The following is a 20368-nucleotide window of genomic DNA, read 5'->3' on the forward strand; positions in this document are numbered from 1 at the left end:
TAAATTAACTAGAGATTAATTTAAATTTTATAAAATAAAGTAATAAAACCAAATATGGCAGGAAGATTAAGATTAAAAAGTAAGATTGTGGCTAAAATTTATAAAATAAATTAACTAAAATCAAATATGGCATGAAGATTAAGATTAAGAAGTAAAATTGTGGCTGCTGGGATTCGAGCCCAGGTCTCCATGTCCACAACGTGAAATTCTCACCACTAAACTACAGCACATCATTAATATTAATATTAAATGAGTGAGATAATTTTAAATTTAAAAATTAAAGTAACGTATTAATTTAATAAAACTAAACATTGCATAAAATTCTGACCATTAAACTACCTGAATAAAACTAAGCTAAAGAGTACAATAATAAGCTGAACATTGAATACATTAATTGGGCATCTTCAAAAGTTGCCCAAACAAGACAGACTTTGACTATAGAGTATACATATTAAGACCACTTTCCTTAGGCAAATTTCGTTCATTGAGAGATGTATACATCCAATGTGATTCAGGTTCATAATTTCAGTATATCATTAGAAAAAAAATCAGCAATTTAATTTAAACAAACCATATATGAATGTGATCAACATGACTTGGATCACATTGGATGATGTTAAACAATAACCACAAGCAAAGTATACAAGTGATGTGCATTACCGTCTAAAAGCGTTGGCTTCAATCTCAGATTTACCCTGTGAATAGTATGTCCTCCAACAAATACTCTCCTCGATCGTTGAGCTTCCTCCCTTCTCGGCACCATACATACGTTTCTGAGCAGTGTCTAAGAAATTTCGGCTCGAGGGCACTGCATTTTGTTCGGCTTCGAGTGCATCATCCTCGGCTGCCTTCTTCAAACGCCTCCATCTTTGCTCTTCATGGAACTCAGCATCCTGCTGCATCTCACGCAGCCTGGCTGCACGCCCTTCTTCTGAAAGCTTGGTAGCAGGCCTACGATGCTTATGGCGTGGCTCGTAAGGAGATTTAGAAGCATTCGGTTCACGAGTTCTTGATTCCCCCACTTTTGTACTGTCCTTTTCATTGTGAGTATAAGAATCTCTGTCTCTCTTTCAACTGTCATGATGTCTCTCTTCTGCATAATAATCATGAGGATTGCTTTTGGGCGTCTTTCGATCTGACTGATCATATTTCGAGCCTCTATCACGATCCCTCTCGTTCACATAATCAGTTTTGCTTCTTCTATCTTCTGAATAAGAATGAACATCATGTTTTGAACTCTTGTCACGATCATGGTTCCTTCTCTGCATCTCAGGGCTGACACTTTCAGAATCATAATCTCTTTCTGGAGAAGAAGCTTTACGACGTTTTGATTTACTATGGCGATGCTTCTTCCGTTCTCTTTTGTCATCAGGATTCTTGTCCTTGTGTTTTTCCACTTCAACCTAATATATTTTTTAAAGAAGAAAACACCTCAGATCTATTCTTCAAGTCAAACAAGGGAAAGAGCTTGCAGATAATACGATCATGAGATAAACAGAGATTCTATTACAAGAATGAAAATTATTGTACCAGAACATTCTTGATATGGCTGTTCATTATTTGTCGGGGGAATTGTTTAACACAAGTGATAAGGAATCAACTCAAGGGAAATCTCTTATTCCTTATCATTTGGTATAAGAGCTTTAGGCTCAAGATCAGATATATATTTCCTTTGAGGTTATATAGAACCATGTGTGTTGTATTTGTAAGGAGACTTAGCAAATGCAGTAAAATGAGCATTTGTGCTTTCCTTTAGCAAATGACTAAGTTTCCTTGCAATTCTATGTAGTTTAGATTGCATGTTTAGAATCATTCAAGTTAGACATGATCGATCTTGTTTGTGGAGTGATTCGAATCTCAAACAAGTATTCTTACCTTGAGATATTCGATCAACAAGGTAATACGAATCTTACTTCCCTTGTAATGATTCCTTATCATTTGGTATCAAAGCTTTCTCTCGGGTTGATTCCTTATCAACAAGCTGCCACTTTTGCCACAATTGACTAGTCATGAAGATATACCGAAAGGAACTTTCTGATCATAGATTCATCTTTAGTTCCTATCGACAGGGTGAGAAATGCAGAGAAATCCATTACATCAACTCAAAGGATAACTTGGAATTAAGATAAGCCACCAGCTTTCTCTACCACAAAGTGTCCATGGACATAGTTCAGAAACCTTCTCAAGAGAATAATGAATGGAAAAAGGATATTTCAATATAATTTCCAAAGCCCATGTTAGGACAGTAAAAGTTCTAGAACTTGATAGGGTTAAAACGATATAAGGAGAAGAAAAAACATCAAGGAAAAAATGAACTTACAGTCTTGCGAATCATAGCCATTTGAATAGGATTGTTCTTTACGCGGGCAAGAGCTTGTTGCTCACGCTGCCGAATGATGAGCAAGGGATCAGAATGGAGCTTCCTCCATGAGTCATTTGCAGAATGAGGCTTATCCTCAAACAGAGCACCGGGGGCAGCGGCTTCCTGCAGAAACAACACAAGAAAGCAACAAAAAAAAGTCATAATTGAGCACCACGAAGAGATAGCCGAAGCACACAAATTAACAGCGAGTGGAACAGTACCTTGGAACTAGATGGTTCAGTGGCAGCCGCAGCAGTAGATGTAGTAGTAGGTAGAGTTTCGAGGCTCTTAAATCCATCGGAATTGCTACCTTTCCCGACTGCCAAACCCGATTCATAAAGAAAATCCAATCTTTCCTGCTTCCTGGAACGCCATATAGTCCAAAATTTAAATATTCCTCAAAACAATCGAACTACTTAAGCCCTAACCATCGCCTTGGCGGTAACCCTAATCTACGCAACGTTTCCAATCCTCATCTATTCAGAGATCGAATCCGATTTGAAACTTACAGACTATGAATCAAATGCATAATTAAAACTGTTAACAACAATATAGAAGATAAAACATACGGAACGAGGCCGGCCTGTTCTTGGAGAAGACGAAACTCTTGGCGCTCCTTCTCCTCATGGATTTGCTTGCGGAGTTCGTCCAACTTCTTCTGCTCGGCCTCATGCTTTTGCTCCGCCTTCCACACGTTCTCTATATTCCGGAGCGTGAATGTTTGATTAATCCACCACACCTAAATGGTGTGAAAGTTATCTTATTTATAATCAAATAAATTACAAGGATATGGAAATAGTAATAAATGGAAATAACAATAAATGGAAAGATACCTATGACAATAAGGCAAATATTAGATATTTGCCTTATAATAAAATATCAAATATAATATATATGGTAAACTATAATTTATTACTAAATATCCTTAACACCCCACCGCAAGCTGAACGTCGGATTTGAACGAACGTGAAGCTTGAATCTGAAAAATTCAAAGAGGTTGAGAAACACTTTTCGTGAAGATGTCAACAACCTGGTTCAGAGGAGGCGTAAAGAAACACTTTCTTGGCCATCGAAAATTGCAGAGGGATCGCCGCTCAGCGGCGATGCTGCCTTGGCTTCGACGAGAATATGTCTAACCCATAAACAGGGATTGTCGCTTAGCGACGATGCTACCTTGGCTCTGGTGAGAATATGTCTAACCCCAAGAAGTAGAAGGGGAAACCTAGAGCAAGGGACAAAGACAATGTTGAAGCCGGAAGAGTCGCCACATTGGGCGAAGGAGCCAATTTTGGCAAAAAGGGCAGCCGGAAGAGTCGCCACATTGGGGCGAAGGAGCCAATTTTGGCGAGAAGGGCGGCAGCAACTTGGTTGGCGAAGATGCCAGTGCGGCGCCTAGATTCCAAAGGTGAATCTCTGCAAAAGGTCGATAGGCTTATCGAGATTCTGTATATTTCCGAAAGAAATGCTGATGAAGATCCTAAGATTAGGGTTTCTGTGAAGGATGAAGGATAAAGGAAAAATTGAGAAGAGAATGAAAGAGACTATGTTTGGAAAAGGTAAGGTTGTATGTACAGAGTATGGTGAAGGATGATTTGGAGGTCAATAGGGTGGAGCCGAAGAGTAATTAATCGGCTCCGCCTGCGGTAGCCATGAAGACTGCTCCTGCGGCGTCAAAGCCAGCAGGGGTGGTGGAGAAGAACAGTAGAATATTTCAAAAGCCATTGAAAAGAAAGGATCCGGGTTGCTAAACCAAAATGGCTCTGATACCATGTGAATGTTTGATTAATCCACCACACCTAAATGGTGTGAAAGTTATCTTATTTATAATCAAATAAATTACAAGGATATGGAAATAGTAATAAATGGAAATAACAATAAATGGAAAGATACCTATGGTAATAAGGCAAATATCTAATATTTACCTTATAATAAAATATCAAATATAATATATACGGGAAAGTATAATTTATTACTAAATATCCTTAACACGGAGACTGCCAGTGTGCCATCCTTTCTTGTTCAAGAACTTCAATGCCGTGTCTCTAATCAAGTTTCAAACGGAGGATCAGATTTTCCGCCACCGGCGCGGTGGTCTTGTGGGGAAGAATCCGATTTTCTGATTGGGAATCGGACGGTCGCCGCCGCCACTTCTTCTCGCGCGCAATTTCATGGCCCAATAGTAATCTTGACCGAGGCCCAAGATAAGAAGGAAAGGATTTTTTTTATTTATTTTTTTTTAAAGTTTATAAAGGCTTAACTTTTTCAATAAAAAAAAATAATAACTTTTTATAATCTAAAAAATGAACTGATATTTAAAGTTTGAACCTAAAATTAAGAATAAAGTTTTGCTAATGATGATAATAATAAATAAATTAAATTATAGTTTTCATCCTTAAATTTAAAAAATATATTATTCCATTCTTAGTTTTGCCGCTAAAATTCTAAAAAAAAAAAATAATAATAATAATTATGTTTATATAATCGTGAGCAATTTAACCATTTTTTAAATTATGAAATATAAAATTTTGAAAGCATTGTATTAAGATATAAATTTTAATTTTATATTTAATAACTCAGTTTAACTTTTTTTTAAAAAATAAGAGATTCATTGAACTAAAAAATCTGTCAAGTTCAGTTTACACGTAAAAAAAAAAAGTATAATTCTTAAAATTTGAAGTCGGTGTAAATTAACAATTTGTTTTTTCTTCTCGGAAAGCGAATGGATTAATTCGTTGGATTAGTGGAAACGGGGAAATTTCCCTTCATTTTCCCGGAAAATCAATGCTGGGAAGGAAAGATTCCAAGGAGAAGAACTCGAATTCTACCTGCGTCATGATCTTCACTTACCTGGATTTGAGATGAACCAGAAAAAATGGTGCAGAGAAGCAAAACGAGCGGAATCACATGAACGGCAGATTCGGCGAACTTGACTCGCGCTTTCTCTCGCTTCACCATCTCGGCGACCGGATCATTCATTGGCAGCTCATTGCGGACGACCACAATCGCGACGCCTGCCCTGACTTCGAGGACGGGGCCGAATGCGAGTAGTATTCATTGGAGAATCGGTTCCAGCTCGTCGATCGGTACATTTTTCTCTTTTCTATAAATTTCTCTTTCGCGATGAGGAGAGAATGATACTGAAAGTGTGTCGGTGCGCAAGATATGGTGGTAACGGCAGGGAGAAAATGTAGCCGAAGCAAGAAAAATTGCTACTAATCTGTTTGATAAATGTCCTGACTGATGGCCGAGCACATCAATTGGTAATTAACTTGACTTCTCTCGAATCTGACTTTCTCTAAGTTTTTTGCATTCACTTGCTCATGATAAAATTATATAATCTATGCATATATACTACATTGCATATAGGAGTCGAAATTCAAGTATCTGATATCTAATCTCTCAGCTGACGAGTGCTTGACTATCTAATCCATGTTTAAATTGTGCTTCAGGTACGACATAAATTAAGTTGATTTGTGCATTTTTTTTATCTTTTCGAGTTCAACAATAGCTGAACGGGAGTAGAACATTCATCTTTGACATGATCACTAATATCTTACTACTAAGTAATGTTTGAATCGTTGTTAATTGACTGAACTTAGAGTATGTTTGGATCGAAGCGTTTCTAAGTGATTTTATAATCTCTTAAAACGTTAATCGATTCTTACTCTAGAAGTTTAGAGAGTAGATGCTTAATTATTCAAATTATAATATTCATTTGATATGAATTGAAAACAAAAGTCATGTGCAGATGCATATGAAAAATAATCTAGTATATATATTAAGAAAGAGAGCAAGCACTACATATAACATGTGGTGAAAACAGAAGCAATAAAAAGAACATCTAAACCCTTGAGACAATCCCAGTAACAATCTCAGACCCCCATAAAAAATAGCGCTGTTATTGGGCGCACACAAGAATAGGGAGGAAAAGTTGTTTGATCCTAAGCTACCAATCGCTGAAGAGAAAAACTCTTTTTTTCTTTTTTCTTTTTTGTCTTCCTTTCTTCCTTATGCAACCTACTTTTATTGTAATTAGTATATTATCACCTTCATAATAAGATAAACTTGATTCAAGCATCATCAGTCTGAAAGCTGAAGATTAATCCTGGATCTTGAGTGTGTCGATGAAGCTCTTTCCTTCTGCGAGATCGTTGCTGGAGAGAAATTTGAGAAAATCATTGAAGCTGCTCTCTTTATACTTGATAGGATTTTGTTCATCCACAAGCTCTTCTGCAGGCTTCATTTTCTCGTCCATTCCCAAGCTGTGTAGACTGGAAATGGAGATTCTTGTTCTCTCAGAATTGACAATGGCTCTGTGGACGACACCCTTGTAAAGCCCATTGCTTAGAACCTCCACATGATCGCCCACATGGACCTGCAGACTGCCATCAACATTAGGAACCATCTTCCATTTCCCATCAGCCGGGTCCATGATTTCAAGTCCTTGGCTGCTTTGCAGAATTGTGGTTATGCAGCTGTAGTCTGTATGTGGTGGCAACCCAAGTGCGACCCCTGGCTGTGGACAGGGCGGGTAGCAGTTTACTGCCACTACCTGGACTCCTTCAGCCATTTTGCTGCTGAGGTATGTTGGTCTTAAACCCAAGCTTTCAGTTATGGCTTCCTCTATCTCTAAGCTTACTTTTCTCACCTCCTTGGTGTATTGTCCCATCTTTTCCCTGAAACGGTCGTACACATATATATATAATATGTATATATATACATGTAAAACACAAGGACATATCTCTGAAGAAAATATGCACCTAGGATCATATAAAATTTCAACTGATATGTTGTTTTCTCAAAGTAAGAGATTAAATAATAGTTTTCTTTTGGGGGGTGTTTTTATATTGATATTTTAATCAGAGATGTCCATGTTTTTGTCGGTAAGTAGTACTCTCTGTCCTGTTTTGATTGTCATTTATTGGTGAGTGCCTTTCAAGTCCTATATTTATGGTTCATTATAGAAGAATGCTCAATAGTATGCTGAGTATGCATAAAAAGAGTCCAAACTTTTAGACCATACTCAATGTTAGCATAATTAAAAATAACATTGTTAGCTGAAGTTCTGGTTCATAGGCGTCAGCATATGCATAGCGGTGATCTCTTTGGCGGTCCAATGGTTTTATTGTTTCTGTTGAATTTCACATGTAAGTAAATTTTGCATGGTAATCAGGAAAAGAAAAGGAATGGAAATTGGGTCAGAAGTGGAGATGGAGAATTAAAATATTGAGTTACCTATAAGTATGGGGATTGGTGGGCCAGGAGTCTACCCAATCTTCCAATGGATGAGCATAGTGTTTGAGGAAAACTCTCCAAAACTTTATTTTGTCTACTCCATCTTTCAAGCTTGTTCCATACCTGACTGCTTTGCTAACATCATCTGACTTATACTTCATCTTCTCCTTTAGTGGTAAGTTAAAGAACTCCCTGGCTTGGCTTAGTGCTTCCTCCATCACCGTTTTGCTGATTCCATGATTGATTATCTGAAGAAAAACAAATTGAAGTTAAGAGCTAGCTAATATAAAAGAGGTAGGTAGGTAGGTTGCTTGGAACTTTACCTGAAAGAAGCCGATGCTAATGCAAGCTTTTCTGAGCACTTCAATGGCGAGGGACCTTTGAGCTGAATCATCTGATCTTAGCGAAGCCATGTCAATGATGGGAACAATGGCGGTCTCCGGGGACAAACTCGGGCGCTGTGGGGTAGGAATCACATAAGCATTAGGGACATAGTTTAAGCCTTTCTCTTGTGCAGTCTGTCCTGTGGGAAATGACCCTGAACTCTCACCTCCTAGCCCCATGGTTTGAAGGTTGAATTTGAAAGGAAGGAGATGAGAAGATGAGATAGAAGGAAGACTAATACTGTGGTTTATATAGGAACCGCGTATCTTTGTTGCTTTGAATGCAGACCAAAAAAGGATATCCAGTGAAAAGGGGGTTTTTGAAGCGCTTTCAACTACGATCCAAAACATTACTTTTAGCATACCTTGTTTCTACTTTATGGGGTGGGACCAAAAACAAAAGGGATGCAATTAATTTACTTAGTTTTTCTCAGATTAAAGATTAAAATTTTAAGGTTAATCTCCGATCTTGCTAAGATTAGATGGTCATGATAGTTATTTTCGGTTGGATATATAGGTAGGGAGAGGAGTATTTTAAATTTATATCTATTAGTTATTAGAGAGCATGCAGATTTTTTAATTCGCATCCTACGCATCCTACGATGCCTATGATGATCGGAATACTTAACCTTGGCTGATTTAGTTGATTTTTTTTCTTTTTTTTCTAATCTATGGCTTTTTAGAGTTGAGTTTATACTTTTATAATTTTATAATTTGATTTTTGGGTGAGATCTTTTAGGGATGAGTTTATAATTAAATAATACTCTCTTCATTGAGGTAAGGTCTTTTAGGGATGAGTTTATAATCAAATAATACTCTCTACATAGTTTATAATCAAATAATACTCTCTACATTAAGGTGAGGTCTTTTCCACATTGAGGTGAGGTCTTTTAGGAAAGCCCAAAGTAAAGTCATGAGAGCTTACACTCAAAGTGGACAATATCATATCATTGTGGAGAGTTGTGTTCGTCTATTAGGAATAGAATAGAAGAACATTTACGAGGGTCATAGAAAGTCCGGGTTAAGATTTTGCGAAATATTAATTAAAATAATAATTACGTCATAATAATAAGCTATAAATCTGGGGAGCCACCGCTTTCGAAGAAGCAAATTAAAGAGTAAAATGAGGAAGGAGAGAGAGAGAGAGAGAGAGAGAGAGAGAGGAGCATAAGAATTTTATTTATTTTTATTTTTTGAAATTTCAAATGAAAAATTTTACGCGGAACCGAGTTTTTGTCCACCTTGATGCTTGCGACCAGGTGCGCCGGAAACTATTTTCGTCTGACACGTCATTATTTTATATTTTCATTTATAACAAGTCTATGGAATATAAAAAATAAATGGAATAAACATAAGAAAAAGTACAAATATCATAAAGTCCAAACTAATATAACAACAATTTAATAACACGTAAATAAGGCTATAAATCGCAATAATTCTTGCAATAAACAATTTCATTCCTTCGAGTTCAACAGTAAGTTCACTTAAAATCGATGTTCCTAAGCTCCCTATGTCGAACGTTCTTGAGTTCAGTCCCAATGTGACCTAATTCCTTCTATGTTATCCCATGCATTCAAAATATTGAACTTTGAGTTCATTCCCGAGCTAATATTACTTATTTATTGAGTCCTAATTGATTGAAATAATAATGAGTCCTAATTGATTGAAATAATAATCATTAAACCAAAAATACCTCGACTAAAATAATATTTTGAATAATTTTTAAAACAAGATATTTTCTTAATATACAAGAATCCTAGTTCATAGAGCTCCCATGCACTTGGACGTCCACATAAAATGATATCCTCTTTCTTTGTATTCAAAAAGTCAAAAGGATATTAAAAAAAATAAATAATATAAATAAATAAAAAAGTAATAAAAATACAAATAAAGACTTTGCCTGGTCAATCCATTGCCTTCATTTCACATTGCAATGCCCCAATTTCCATTTTGACCTTACTTCACTATAATCTCAACCTTTAATTTGGCACTGAAAACTTTGGTCCACTTTAATATATAAACATAATTTTTACTTTGTATTCAAAATAAACTCTTATATTATTATATTAACGTATAAAGTTGTTACGTCATTGATGAGTTTATATCTGTATAATCAATAAGTACCAAAAATTAATATATCTACAAAGTATTTTAATAACAAACTCTTTAAAATAATATTTTCATAGACGGTAGAATGTTGTTACGTCAGGAATGAATCCTTATCTATATTTTTATCTAATACAAATAATTCTGCAATAAAAAAATACACGTATGCATCCATTATGTCGTTCTTCACTCGTCTCAATACTTACCATAATTGTGTATACGTATATATACATACCCGAACTACCATCCTCATCCTTAGAAAGGTCGGTTCAACGCTACACCGCTTTTGCATCAATTCCTTCCCTAGACATAATAAATTTTCCATCATTTTCTAAAGACAAACGAACAGGTTAGTATCCCGTACTAAGAGAAGGTGGCTTAGTGTACCTGCGGACTTGGTTCACTACAGGACAAGGAAGGGCTAAACTGGGATCATTATATCCGGAAGAGATGACTGATTTGAGTTTGAGCTCATCATCTGATCAGAGGGGCGACTCCTCCGTTATGGGTAAACGAGAAAATGAGATAATAACAATATCATAGCTTATAAAACATTAATTACATAAAAGGAGTCATTTTATTTACTTGGATAAGTTTAATAATAAAAAAAATTAATCCAAGAATATATTTGACACATATATGAAATTAAATAATTAATAAACTAAACCTTTAATTTAACCTAATTTTAAGAATTAAATAAATGCTAAAATATGTTAATTATGACTAAAAAAAATATTTTAATATAATGAAAAAATGGTTAATAAGACTTATATGACGATTTGATCTTGAAATCCCTAATAGATTTTTAAAAAATTTAAAAATTGAAGAAATTATTTATTTAATAACTTTTAATTTGAAGGAATAAAATTAAATATCAAATTTAACCAATAAAAATCTAAAATTAAATAGAGACATTTTTTTAATTAAAAAAAAAAAAAATCCTGAAAATGGCAGCGATCCTAACAATTTCGTATCAGAGGCTCATCCCTTGAGGAACAAGGTTTAATATTCCAACACGTCTCCCTCCCATCCTTCTTCCCACAATGCTCCGAAACTTAGCCTTACCCTCTTCTTCAACCCTTCCTCCTCTGCAACTTCTCGTCTCCTTTTCCCTCCCAAAACCCTCTCCCAATTTCTCCAAACCCTTCTTCTCCCAATCCAATTTCACAATCAAACCCATTTCCCCCTTCCCCAAAACCCTCAGACCCGTTTCTTCCAAAGGGCCCTCCATGAATCTCTGGACCAAGCTCGGATTCGGCTCCAGAGCCTCCGAGGCCTCCGCGGAGTCTTCGGCGATTGCGCAGGGTCCCGACGACGATATTCCGGCGCCGGGCCAGCAGTTCGCCCAATTTGGGGCTGGCTGTTTTTGGGGCGTCGAATTGGTGTTTCAAAGAGTGCCGGGTGTCACCAAAACGGAGGTCGGTTACTCTCAAGGACATCTTCATAATCCGACTTATGAGGATATTTGTACAGGGCAGACTTATCACTCTGAGGTTGTTAGGGTTCAGTATGATCCTAAAGAGTGTAGTTATGAGTCTCTGCTTGATGCGTTTTGGGCTCGACATGATCCCACTACTCTTAATCGGCAGGTTCGTTGAGTTTTTAACCAATTTTTATGATGTCATATGGTAATTGCCTCAATTCTTTGGGTTTCGTTTGAAATTTCTACTGGGCAACCTTTATTTTAGTAGTTCTTTTTGGGATTCTTGGAGTTCATAAGTTCTTATCAAGATTTCGATTTTTTTTAAAAAAATTAAGGACATTATTCCAATGGTTAGAGCTCCTATGTGTTTCAAATGGCAGTTCTGTGAATCCTTAGTCTCAATGGTTGCCTTGTTTCATCAAGATTCATGTAATTATCAGTTGGGTATGCAACTTGTGCATTTTTAGGCTATTTGATCGACATAGTTTCCTTTTCATTGTCTTGTTATACTTCCATGAATAGTGCTTATATGCCTTCTTCGATGCCCTTTTGCTCCCTTTTTGTTCGTTGGTTGTTCATTGGGGCTGTGGGGGTAGGGGTCAACTTGGAAGGATATTCTTAGGGAAGGTGAATTCGGAATCTGGAGTCGACACCGGATGGCCCCAAGTATCTCCCTACATCCCCCGCTACATTGTCACAATTACTTCTAAGAGTGAAGACTATCCCCATGGACCAACCAGGGTACTTTTAGCATCTTTTGTCCTCACTCACCTACTTAGGAATATTTCCAGAAGGTCGCCCAATATAGAATTGCTCCAAGCAAAGCATATTTAATTTTAGAGTTCTTATGATTGAGCCACCGAAAAGGAAAGTGCACCTTTGGTATAGGTAGTAACTTTCAATTCTTTTAAGTTTTTCTTAGCCATCCTATCCTCAAAATGGTTCTCATTTGGACGTAGTATCGATTCATTCATGTACCCCTCCTTTACTCGAGTGTTACATTGTGTCTTGGAGTAGGAGAGTTTACCAGCTTTCTTGGTGTTGGTTTCTTTCTGTTTTCTTGGAGCCTATGTTACCGTATGAACTTGGAGGATATCTCCATTGTTCCACTGTTTCTAAGTTATTTTCCTTTCTATAGCAATCAAATAGCAAGGGATTTTTTTGTGTTATGTGATCTTATTTGTGAGATCCCACGTCGATTAGGGAGGAAAACGAAACATTATTTATAAGAGTGTGGAAACCTCTCCCTAGCCGGCGCGTTTTAAAAACTTTGAGGGGAAGCTGAAAGGGAAAGTCCAAAGAGGACAATATCTACTAGCGGTGGGCTTGGATCATTACGTTATTCAATCAGTGATTTCAGGGGATGGACCCCACTCCGACCAGCATCTCAAATTACTTGCTAATCTTTGGATGACAGGGAAATGATGTGGGAACACAATACAGATCTGGCATATACTTCTACACTCCTGAACAAGAGAAAGCTGCTCTGGAATCAATGGAACGCTACCAGAAGTCATTGAACAGGAAGATTGTGACTGAGATTCTTCCTGCCAAGAAGTTCTACCGAGCCGAGGAATATCATCAGCAATATCTTGCGAAAGGGGGCCGATTCGGCTTCAAGCAATCGGCTGCTAAAGGCTGCAACGACCCGATCCGATGCTATGGTTAGTTATGTTGGTCTTGGCAGAGGGAATATTTAGTTTCCAGCTCCAACATTATGGTATCTGCAAGCTCTATCCCACATGCTTGTCATAAGAATCTTGAACGTATGTATGTATCTGTAATTGGTTTCGCTTTAATAATAAACCAATTTGTAGTTGCAATGAATGCTTTCCCTCAATCTTTGATTCGAGTTTGATTTCAAGTTCGGATTTTTTTCTTTTTTAGGGTTGATAGAGGTTTAAATTTCCCGTCATACATTGACTTAAATTTTTAGACTCGTGATTTGATCGTACAGATCCCTTCTAAAAAAAATTATTTGAGAAGTTGTAATATAGGATGACGGGTGTGACTTGAACCTTCGAAATAGGGTCGTAATTTATGTCAAGTTACTTAAAATTTAGATACTAAATGGGTTAAATATTGAATTTTTTTTTTTAATAACCTAAATTTTCTTAAATATCAAGAATAAAACAATGGTGGCCAATATTGATCTGGAATGATATTTATTTTGAAGACAGCCCAGCCTGTACAAAACCCTAGGGCTCCATGGCCCAGTTGACAGTGGGCAACTTGGGTTGGTTGGTTGGTTAGGTCCATTTTCTCTTTTATCAATTTTTTTTACTTCCCATATTTATTACCTTCCCTTAATATTCTCTCTCTATATTTATTATGTTATTTTAAATTTTAGACTATTATTAAAAAGACCGAAAAAAAGAAAAAAAAAACTCTATTAACTTATACTTGATTCGGAATAGACAAGATTCGGCCTACACTCAAGCCGCACGCAGCTTGAGAAAAGCCAAATTTTCATCTCTGGCTTCATATTGATTTATTGAGTGTAGTACTTGTGTCAACGTTCATTTTAATACTGACTTTAATGTTGTCATTTATTCGTGTATTGTACATTACCATATTTCAATGAATCGATTCATTGTATGACTATGGTCACAAGCTAGATGAACTGTATTTTGGTTCATAATCGCCAGCTAGATGATTAGCGTTTTGATTTTTTATGTCACATACTAAATGTTTAGTATTTTGGTTCATGGTCACTTATTAAATGATCAGAGTTCTTGGATTCGATTAGGGTAGGCTAGATGGCCATTTTTTTTAACGATTTTGAATGTGCATGTATGCATATCGAGTGTTCGTAATGAGCAAATTAAAAAAAAAAAAAAGGAAAATGGAAAATATATTATAGTACTCTCATTATAAAGCTATATAATACACACTATAATAGGGTGACTCATATATGGGCAAACTTTTTAAACAAGCTTACAAACCATATTATAATTAGAGATAACTAAGGCTAACCTTACATCCTCGCATTTTTCCTCCATATAATTAGAGCTTATAACATTATCCATCCACATGGATTTTCTCTACCCATGCCTGCTCTTGTCCTTCGTAACGGCCGACGGAGGATACTCGCCGCCACTCGAATTGCCATATCCGCCGCCACTCGAATTGCCATACCCGCCACCATCGCCACTGTCGGCAGAGTTACCGTAGCCACTTCCGGACCCATATCCACCACCATGAGCCCCACCACCTCCACTTCCATACCCATATCCAGATCCCGAACCCGACCCCGAACCAAATCCATATCCATAACCCTTCCCGAACCCAGTTGGGGAGCGACCGGAACCCGAACCGTAACCCCAACCACTCCCAGGGCTCGAACCCCAGCCCCAATTGTAGTCCCAATTAGGACCATGGGCAGAGCCATAGCCCCCAGTGGGGTTGCCACCTCCATTGGGCGATCCCCAATACATGTCTGGAGAGTTGAGCAGTTTCCGGCCGTGTACGGCGGAGGAAGCTGTGATGAAGAAGAGAAGAAAAAAGAGAGGAGAGAGATGAAATGGTGATGGTTTCTTCATATTTTTAATGGGGTTTTGAGAGAGAGAGAGAGAGAGAGAGAGAGAGAGATTTGAAATTGTTAATTGGAAGGCGGAGAGGATTTGTGTTGTGGTGGTGATCGTCGAAGTGGCATTTATAGTGAAACCTGTGACGTACTTTTCACCTTTTCTTTTTATTATTAATTATTATTAATTTATTATTTAATATTCATTATTATTTCCCCTTGTGAGTGCACTTGTCCATACTCCACAATTTTACCCCACAAAAACACCAAAACATCACATAAAAGTTATTAAATAATATTTATTTTTAGCATTACAATATATAAGATGACAAAAAAACAAAATAAAATAACACATCCTTAATATCAACCAAATCAAGTTGGTTTGATTGATTTGATTTTATAAAAATTTAAAATTATTTTGATCCGATCACATTTAATGTGAATTTTAATGGATGACAATTCACAATTTCACATGTATGCACTATTTATTTATTTACTTATAATTTTGTATCAAAAGAATAGACTCTATTCCGTTCAAAGGGTGTTAGGCCGGCAATCCGACTAACTAAGAGCAACTCCAAACTTGAGGAAGAATACGATCGCACTAAAACAACCAAATGAAAGCACGACCTAGTTGCTAGTTGCACTTTGTGGCAGGAACAGATCTTAGTCAATTACTGGCTTAGGTTTTGCGAGGGTACCAGTAGGCGCATGTAGGTGGGTCTCCCCTATTTTCAGGATGCAAAACTTGGGTGGGTCTAAGCACGGAAAATAAGTCATGCAAGAGACTGTTAAGTTAAGCCTTGTCATCTATTAAGAATATCCGTTATAGAAATTTATTACTGAAATCTGACCCGCTCCTGAGAAACCATATCATAATAATATAATTATGTTTATGAAAAGTGGATATTGAGGTGGGTCTAATTCTCTTTCCAAAAATGGGCTTGTAACTTGTTGTATGGATGTATATGCTCATCTAATGAAGCTATGTTGATAAGGTCAATTTTTAAAGGGAAAAATATCTCTATAGTGGGAGTTGAGTAAGGTTGACGTAATATCAATCTTTGTGCCCTAAACTTTTGGATTTAGATTCTATTTTTATTTAATTTTATTTATGAAATGTATGGTTACAAATTGATAAATAATCATATTCTAATTTTTTTAAATATGATTTAATTAATATTATAATATATAATTAAATTAAGGGAAATTAACACTAAAAATCGAAAGCAAAAAAAAAAAACCCCTCATCATCCAAAAGATCTTAAAAAAAAAAAAAAGTCAAATTATTTGAAAAGGATTTCTCTTCTATATATTATCCTTTTTGTCTCCCATTCTACAAATTTCCCTTATTTTTAAGTTACAAATTTGCGCTATTTATTAAGCTAACGGTGACGTAAAAATGTTTATGAGTTAAGTTTGGTCAGATTAAGTTATTTTTTAGACTCAGCCCAATTATTTGGTTCGTAAATTTTTCAATTCAAGAAACCCTCCAATCATGAAATATTGGGTTGGGTTAGCTTAAGTTGTTTGAACGATCGATGCATCTAAGAATTAAAATTGCATCTCAAGTTGTCTGATAACGAATATTCACTCCACAAGTTGCTTCAAATCACGAAAGCATGATTAAAAAACATTTGATTCATAATTTTTTTAAATCTTTTTCGAAACGAAATGAGTTGGGAGTCATTTTCCGACTAAAATCTTTAGAATTTTCACGAAAAAAAACATAGATACTGAATAAAAATTTATAAATTCCGACCATAAAGAGAAGAAAAAAGAAAACGTCAATTAATCCTGTCTTTTTCAACTAAACATGCCTAAATCCTCATTTTAAAATACGAGCTAAATTTTATAAAATACAAATATTAAATATTTTAACGAATTTACACATTTTTATTTTACATTCTTATACGTGCCTTACACTAAATATTAATATGAAATTTTTATTTATATAATTGTAAAGATAATAATAATAATTATAATTATTATTTATATATAATTTTGTGATTTTTTTTAAGCAAAAAAAATTTGTGAATTTTAGTGTATGTTAGATTTTATCACCTCACTTTCAGTTAACCGACTAAAGGGAGTGGTGGTAGGCACCTTTGGATTTTAACAGTCCATTCCAGTGAAGCCACGTGGACCAAATGAAATAGAATTGGACCGTGATGGAATTTATTAGGACAGTTTCTTTTTCTTCTTTTCTAGGAGGATAATTTGTACCGTGACATTAAGTGGGAAAGAAAGATAACGACTTTGACTTCCACGTTCTTTGGTTGGACGGCTGTGATTCTCTTTAAATATTCAAACTCACCCCTTTAATTTCTTGCCACGTGTACTCCACAATTTCTTTTTCTTAACAATAAATGTATTATATTATTTATATTATAATTATAAAGTATTAATTAGCTAACTTATATTTAAATTTAAATGGTTTAGTATTATTACTCTATATAAAAAAATATGGAATTCCACTTAAATAATAATAATATCTTAATTAATTGAGTTATATTTAAATAATGGTATTTTTTAGTTCAATAATTATACTCGAACAAACAAGTTGCTTCAAATATTTAAAAATATAATATAAATTTCAAAACATTGCAAAAAGGGGTTGACTTATTTGAATACCACTGGATTATGTAATGATGAGTTACATGCTTGATATTTTTCAAATTGCTGTGGACAAATTGGAATATTTAATAATTTTAGAAAATCTTGAATAAGTGGGTTTGGATATAGAGAATGGGTTTTGATATTTAACATAATAATTAAAAAAAACCATTAAAAATTAATATAATTTCTTTAAAAAAAAAATCCAATTATTAGGGGAAGTGTTTCAATTCTCGAATGAAAAAAATGGTGGAAAGTAGACTTTTCAAGACGTTCCGTCGATCAAAGAAGGTTTTTAGTAACAAAGCTTGAAGATATAAAAAAATTACACGAATAACGAAAAATCCAATAAAAAACACCTTTTAATAGACCCGAAAAATTCACTTGAATAAATAGTATTATTGAACCAATATGCGTAAGAAAATTAATATCTACGAATTAATTGATCGTTTCGACGTGAAGATAGCTAAAACTCACTCCTACCATTACATAAAAAAAATGGTCGATCACATTTTCAAGAAATATGATTGAGAAAAACTATATAAAAGGTAATTTCCGATACAAATCCTACGATTATTCATTGGATTTCCGTTACAAACCCTAAGATTATGAATTGAGATTTCTTTTCGAAATACCACCGATTATACATCATTTAGTTTAATTAATTAAGCTGATTGGTAGTTTAATATGTTATAAAACGAAGAGATCTCGGGTTCGATTCTATATTAATTTTTTTATTGAATTAAATTAATAATTTAATTTTTTAACATAATGAAAGGAAATATGATATTACACAAAAATATCTTGGCACACAAAGAGGAAGGGGCAAAAGGAATAGAGCACTAGAATGGATGAGAATGCAATGATGGTCAGAGAAAACACATGCCTATTAACTTCCATAAAATATCAGAAAAAAGTGATGTTTTTTTTAAGGGCAGAATCCATGTGGGTGTCCTCTAAATTCATCCACTTCACCCACTTCCCAACCCATTATCCTCCCAATTTGCAAATTGAGCACATTTTAACCCTCCTTTTTTAATGGGCCCAATTCATTTACATTTCAAACAATAACTCGAGTTCCATTATGGCCCAAATCCATGTGCAATACTATCCCAACTATTTTATTAAATTCTTCATTTTTATTTTCATATATTATAAAATATGTACCCAAAAATATTGTCCCTGTAATAGCTCAACTCCACTGCTAGTAGATATTGTCGCGTCTGTTAGGGGAGGTTTCTGTACCCTTGTAAGGAATATTTTGTTTCCCTCTCCAACCGAGGTGGAATCTCGCAATACACTTAAGACCACCACTAGCATATATTGTCCTATTTGAGCTTTTTCTTTTAGATTTTCTCTCGAGATTTTTAAAACGAGTCTACTAGAGAGAAGTTTCCACACCTTTATATAAAATGTTTCGTTTCTCTTTCCAATTGATCTGAGATCTCACATGAATACAATTTTTTTACTCAACCAATGTGAAGGAATTAAATTGTATGTCTTTTAACTATATTCAAGTTGGTCAAGAGAGATATAGTTAAAAACAAGGCTAAGTTTGAAAAATATTGTAACAGTCTAAGTTCATCGCTAACAGATATTGTCCACTTTGACCTGTTATGTATCATCGCTAGACTCACGATTTTAAAAATGCATCTACTAAGAAGAGATTTCCACACCTTCATAAGAAATGTTTTGTTCCCCTCTCGCGTGAGATCTCGCAAATATAAAATAAAATTATTATTAAAGAGAAATTAAATATATTTTCTAGGTGGAATTTTCATTTTGGTTTTGCCATGAAGCTTGCCATTGCTTGTCATAGAAGGTGGCTTCTTCAGCTAGCTTTCTTAAGCCCTCAATATCTTGGGTTTGCCTAAATAGTAACACACCAATTACTGTTACAAAAAGGGCTGATTTGCTTATGAAATTCCCACTTTGCCCAACTATTCCAATTCCTGTTAATGCATCCACTAGATAGGCCATGAAGAACCCTATCATTGCTGCCCTACCTACACAACAAACCAATTTGAGAATAGCTCAGACAAAGTGATTCTTATTCGTACGGTAGTCTTGCAATTTTTTTTAAAAGTTTAAGGTTAAGATTGCAACGTTACCGTTAAGTAGTTCGGCTTGTGGGAGGTAGGATCTGGTGAGCCATGCCCACCAAGGTATAATGGAGCTTCTAAAGAGCACTGGTTCGTGATTTGTAGCTGTTTCTGGATACAATTCAAGAAACTTCCTCCTCTTTGCTTCTACATGTCCAATCCATGTTAATCCAAACTTATAATTCGTCATAAACATGTTTAATTAAAGTATAAATAAGTTTATTTTTTAATCTAACATTATCCGATGCACTCACCTGCGACGATAACACCTTCCCAATCCATCTTGCCATTCTTCACAAACATATTGAGATCCCATGTCCCATTTTTCCATCTCTCATCTGTGAACGTTTTGCCATGGTTCAAATCATCAGTATCTTCCTCTAGCTTGTCCGTAGCTGATGCAACGTTTCCATGACGTTTGGGAGCGTCGAAGGCATCTCGGTCACCAACATCGGGAGTTCTGATTAGCTCTGGGGTCGGGTTTTTCGTCATGGAGGAATGGGTAGGTCGGGCTTGACGGGCATGTTGTTGGTTCTTGGAGACATGATTTGAAGTACATGATCTTGGAAATGAGGCAGAGATAGCAATTGAAGCCATGTCTGAGATTTCTAAGCT

The 20368-nt window shown here is 35.5% G+C and overlaps 5 protein-coding genes across 5 annotated transcripts; 1 reads left to right on the forward strand and 4 right to left on the reverse strand.

Moving 5' to 3' along the window:
• Nucleotides 1-445: 445 nt before the first annotated feature.
• On the reverse strand, nt 446-4415 carry LOC111809718 (pre-mRNA-splicing factor CWC25 homolog; the record flags this gene model as incomplete). The annotated part of the gene is given in 5 exon segments (XM_023696111.1): nt 446-1403; nt 2321-2485; nt 2584-2725; nt 2932-3074; nt 4356-4415. Coding segments are annotated over 5 exon segments (1257 nt in total), but the record flags the coding sequence as incomplete, so codon positions are not given.
• A 2024-nt stretch (nt 4416-6439) lies between these two features.
• On the reverse strand, nt 6440-8362 carry LOC111809846 (flavanone 3-dioxygenase 3). The gene is given in 2 exon segments (XM_023696286.1): nt 6440-7038; nt 7598-8362. Coding segments are annotated over 2 exon segments (1323 nt in total). The 5' UTR covers nt 8344-8362; the 3' UTR covers nt 6440-6461.
• Nucleotides 8363-11047: 2685 nt separating this feature from the next.
• Nucleotides 11048-13349, forward strand: LOC111810708 (peptide methionine sulfoxide reductase A1-like). Its single transcript, XM_023697464.1, has 2 exons — nt 11048-11675; nt 12927-13349. Exons 1-2 carry the CDS (start codon nt 11130-11132, stop codon nt 13176-13178), a joined length of 798 nt encoding a protein of 265 aa, XP_023553232.1. The 5' UTR covers nt 11048-11129; the 3' UTR covers nt 13179-13349.
• Nucleotides 13350-14344: 995 nt separating this feature from the next.
• LOC111810559 (keratin-associated protein 21-1-like) lies at nt 14345-15123 on the reverse strand. The gene has a single exon (XM_023697278.1). It carries the CDS (start codon nt 15049-15051, stop codon nt 14554-14556), a length of 498 nt encoding a protein of 165 aa, XP_023553046.1. The 5' UTR covers nt 15052-15123; the 3' UTR covers nt 14345-14553.
• Nucleotides 15124-19388: 4265 nt separating this feature from the next.
• Nucleotides 19389-20364, reverse strand: LOC111809743 (light-harvesting complex-like protein 3 isotype 1, chloroplastic). The gene is made up of 3 exons (XM_023696144.1): nt 20008-20364; nt 19763-19900; nt 19389-19657 (listed from the first exon to the last, which is right to left on the reverse strand). Exons 1-3 carry the CDS (start codon nt 20348-20350, stop codon nt 19416-19418), a joined length of 723 nt encoding a protein of 240 aa, XP_023551912.1. The 5' UTR covers nt 20351-20364; the 3' UTR covers nt 19389-19415.
• Between the last annotated feature and the right edge of the window lie 4 nt (nt 20365-20368).

The sequence above is a fragment of the Cucurbita pepo genome, chromosome LG14, assembly GCF_002806865.2.
Source record: "Cucurbita pepo subsp. pepo cultivar mu-cu-16 chromosome LG14, ASM280686v2, whole genome shotgun sequence".
Classification (NCBI taxonomy): Eukaryota; Viridiplantae; Streptophyta; class Magnoliopsida; order Cucurbitales; family Cucurbitaceae; genus Cucurbita; species Cucurbita pepo.

Coding starts and splice junctions, on each gene's coding strand:
- LOC111809743 (XM_023696144.1), bottom strand. CDS start 20,350: ATGGCTTCAATTGCTATCTCTGCCTCATTTCCAAGATCATGTACTTCA. Junction 19,901..20,007: donor GGAAGGTGTTATCGTCGCAG/GTGAGTGCATCG, acceptor TTGGACATGTAG/AAGCAAAGAGGAGGAAGTTT. Junction 19,658..19,762: donor ACAAGCCGAACTACTTAACG/GTAACGTTGCAA, acceptor TTTGTTGTGTAG/GTAGGGCAGCAATGATAGGG.
- LOC111810708 (XM_023697464.1), top strand. CDS start 11,130: ATGCTCCGAAACTTAGCCTTACCCTCTTCTTCAACCCTTCCTCCTCTG. Junction 11,676..12,926: donor CCACTACTCTTAATCGGCAG/GTTCGTTGAGTT, acceptor TTTGGATGACAG/GGAAATGATGTGGGAACACA.
- LOC111810559 (XM_023697278.1), bottom strand. CDS start 15,051: ATGAAGAAACCATCACCATTTCATCTCTCTCCTCTCTTTTTTCTTCTC.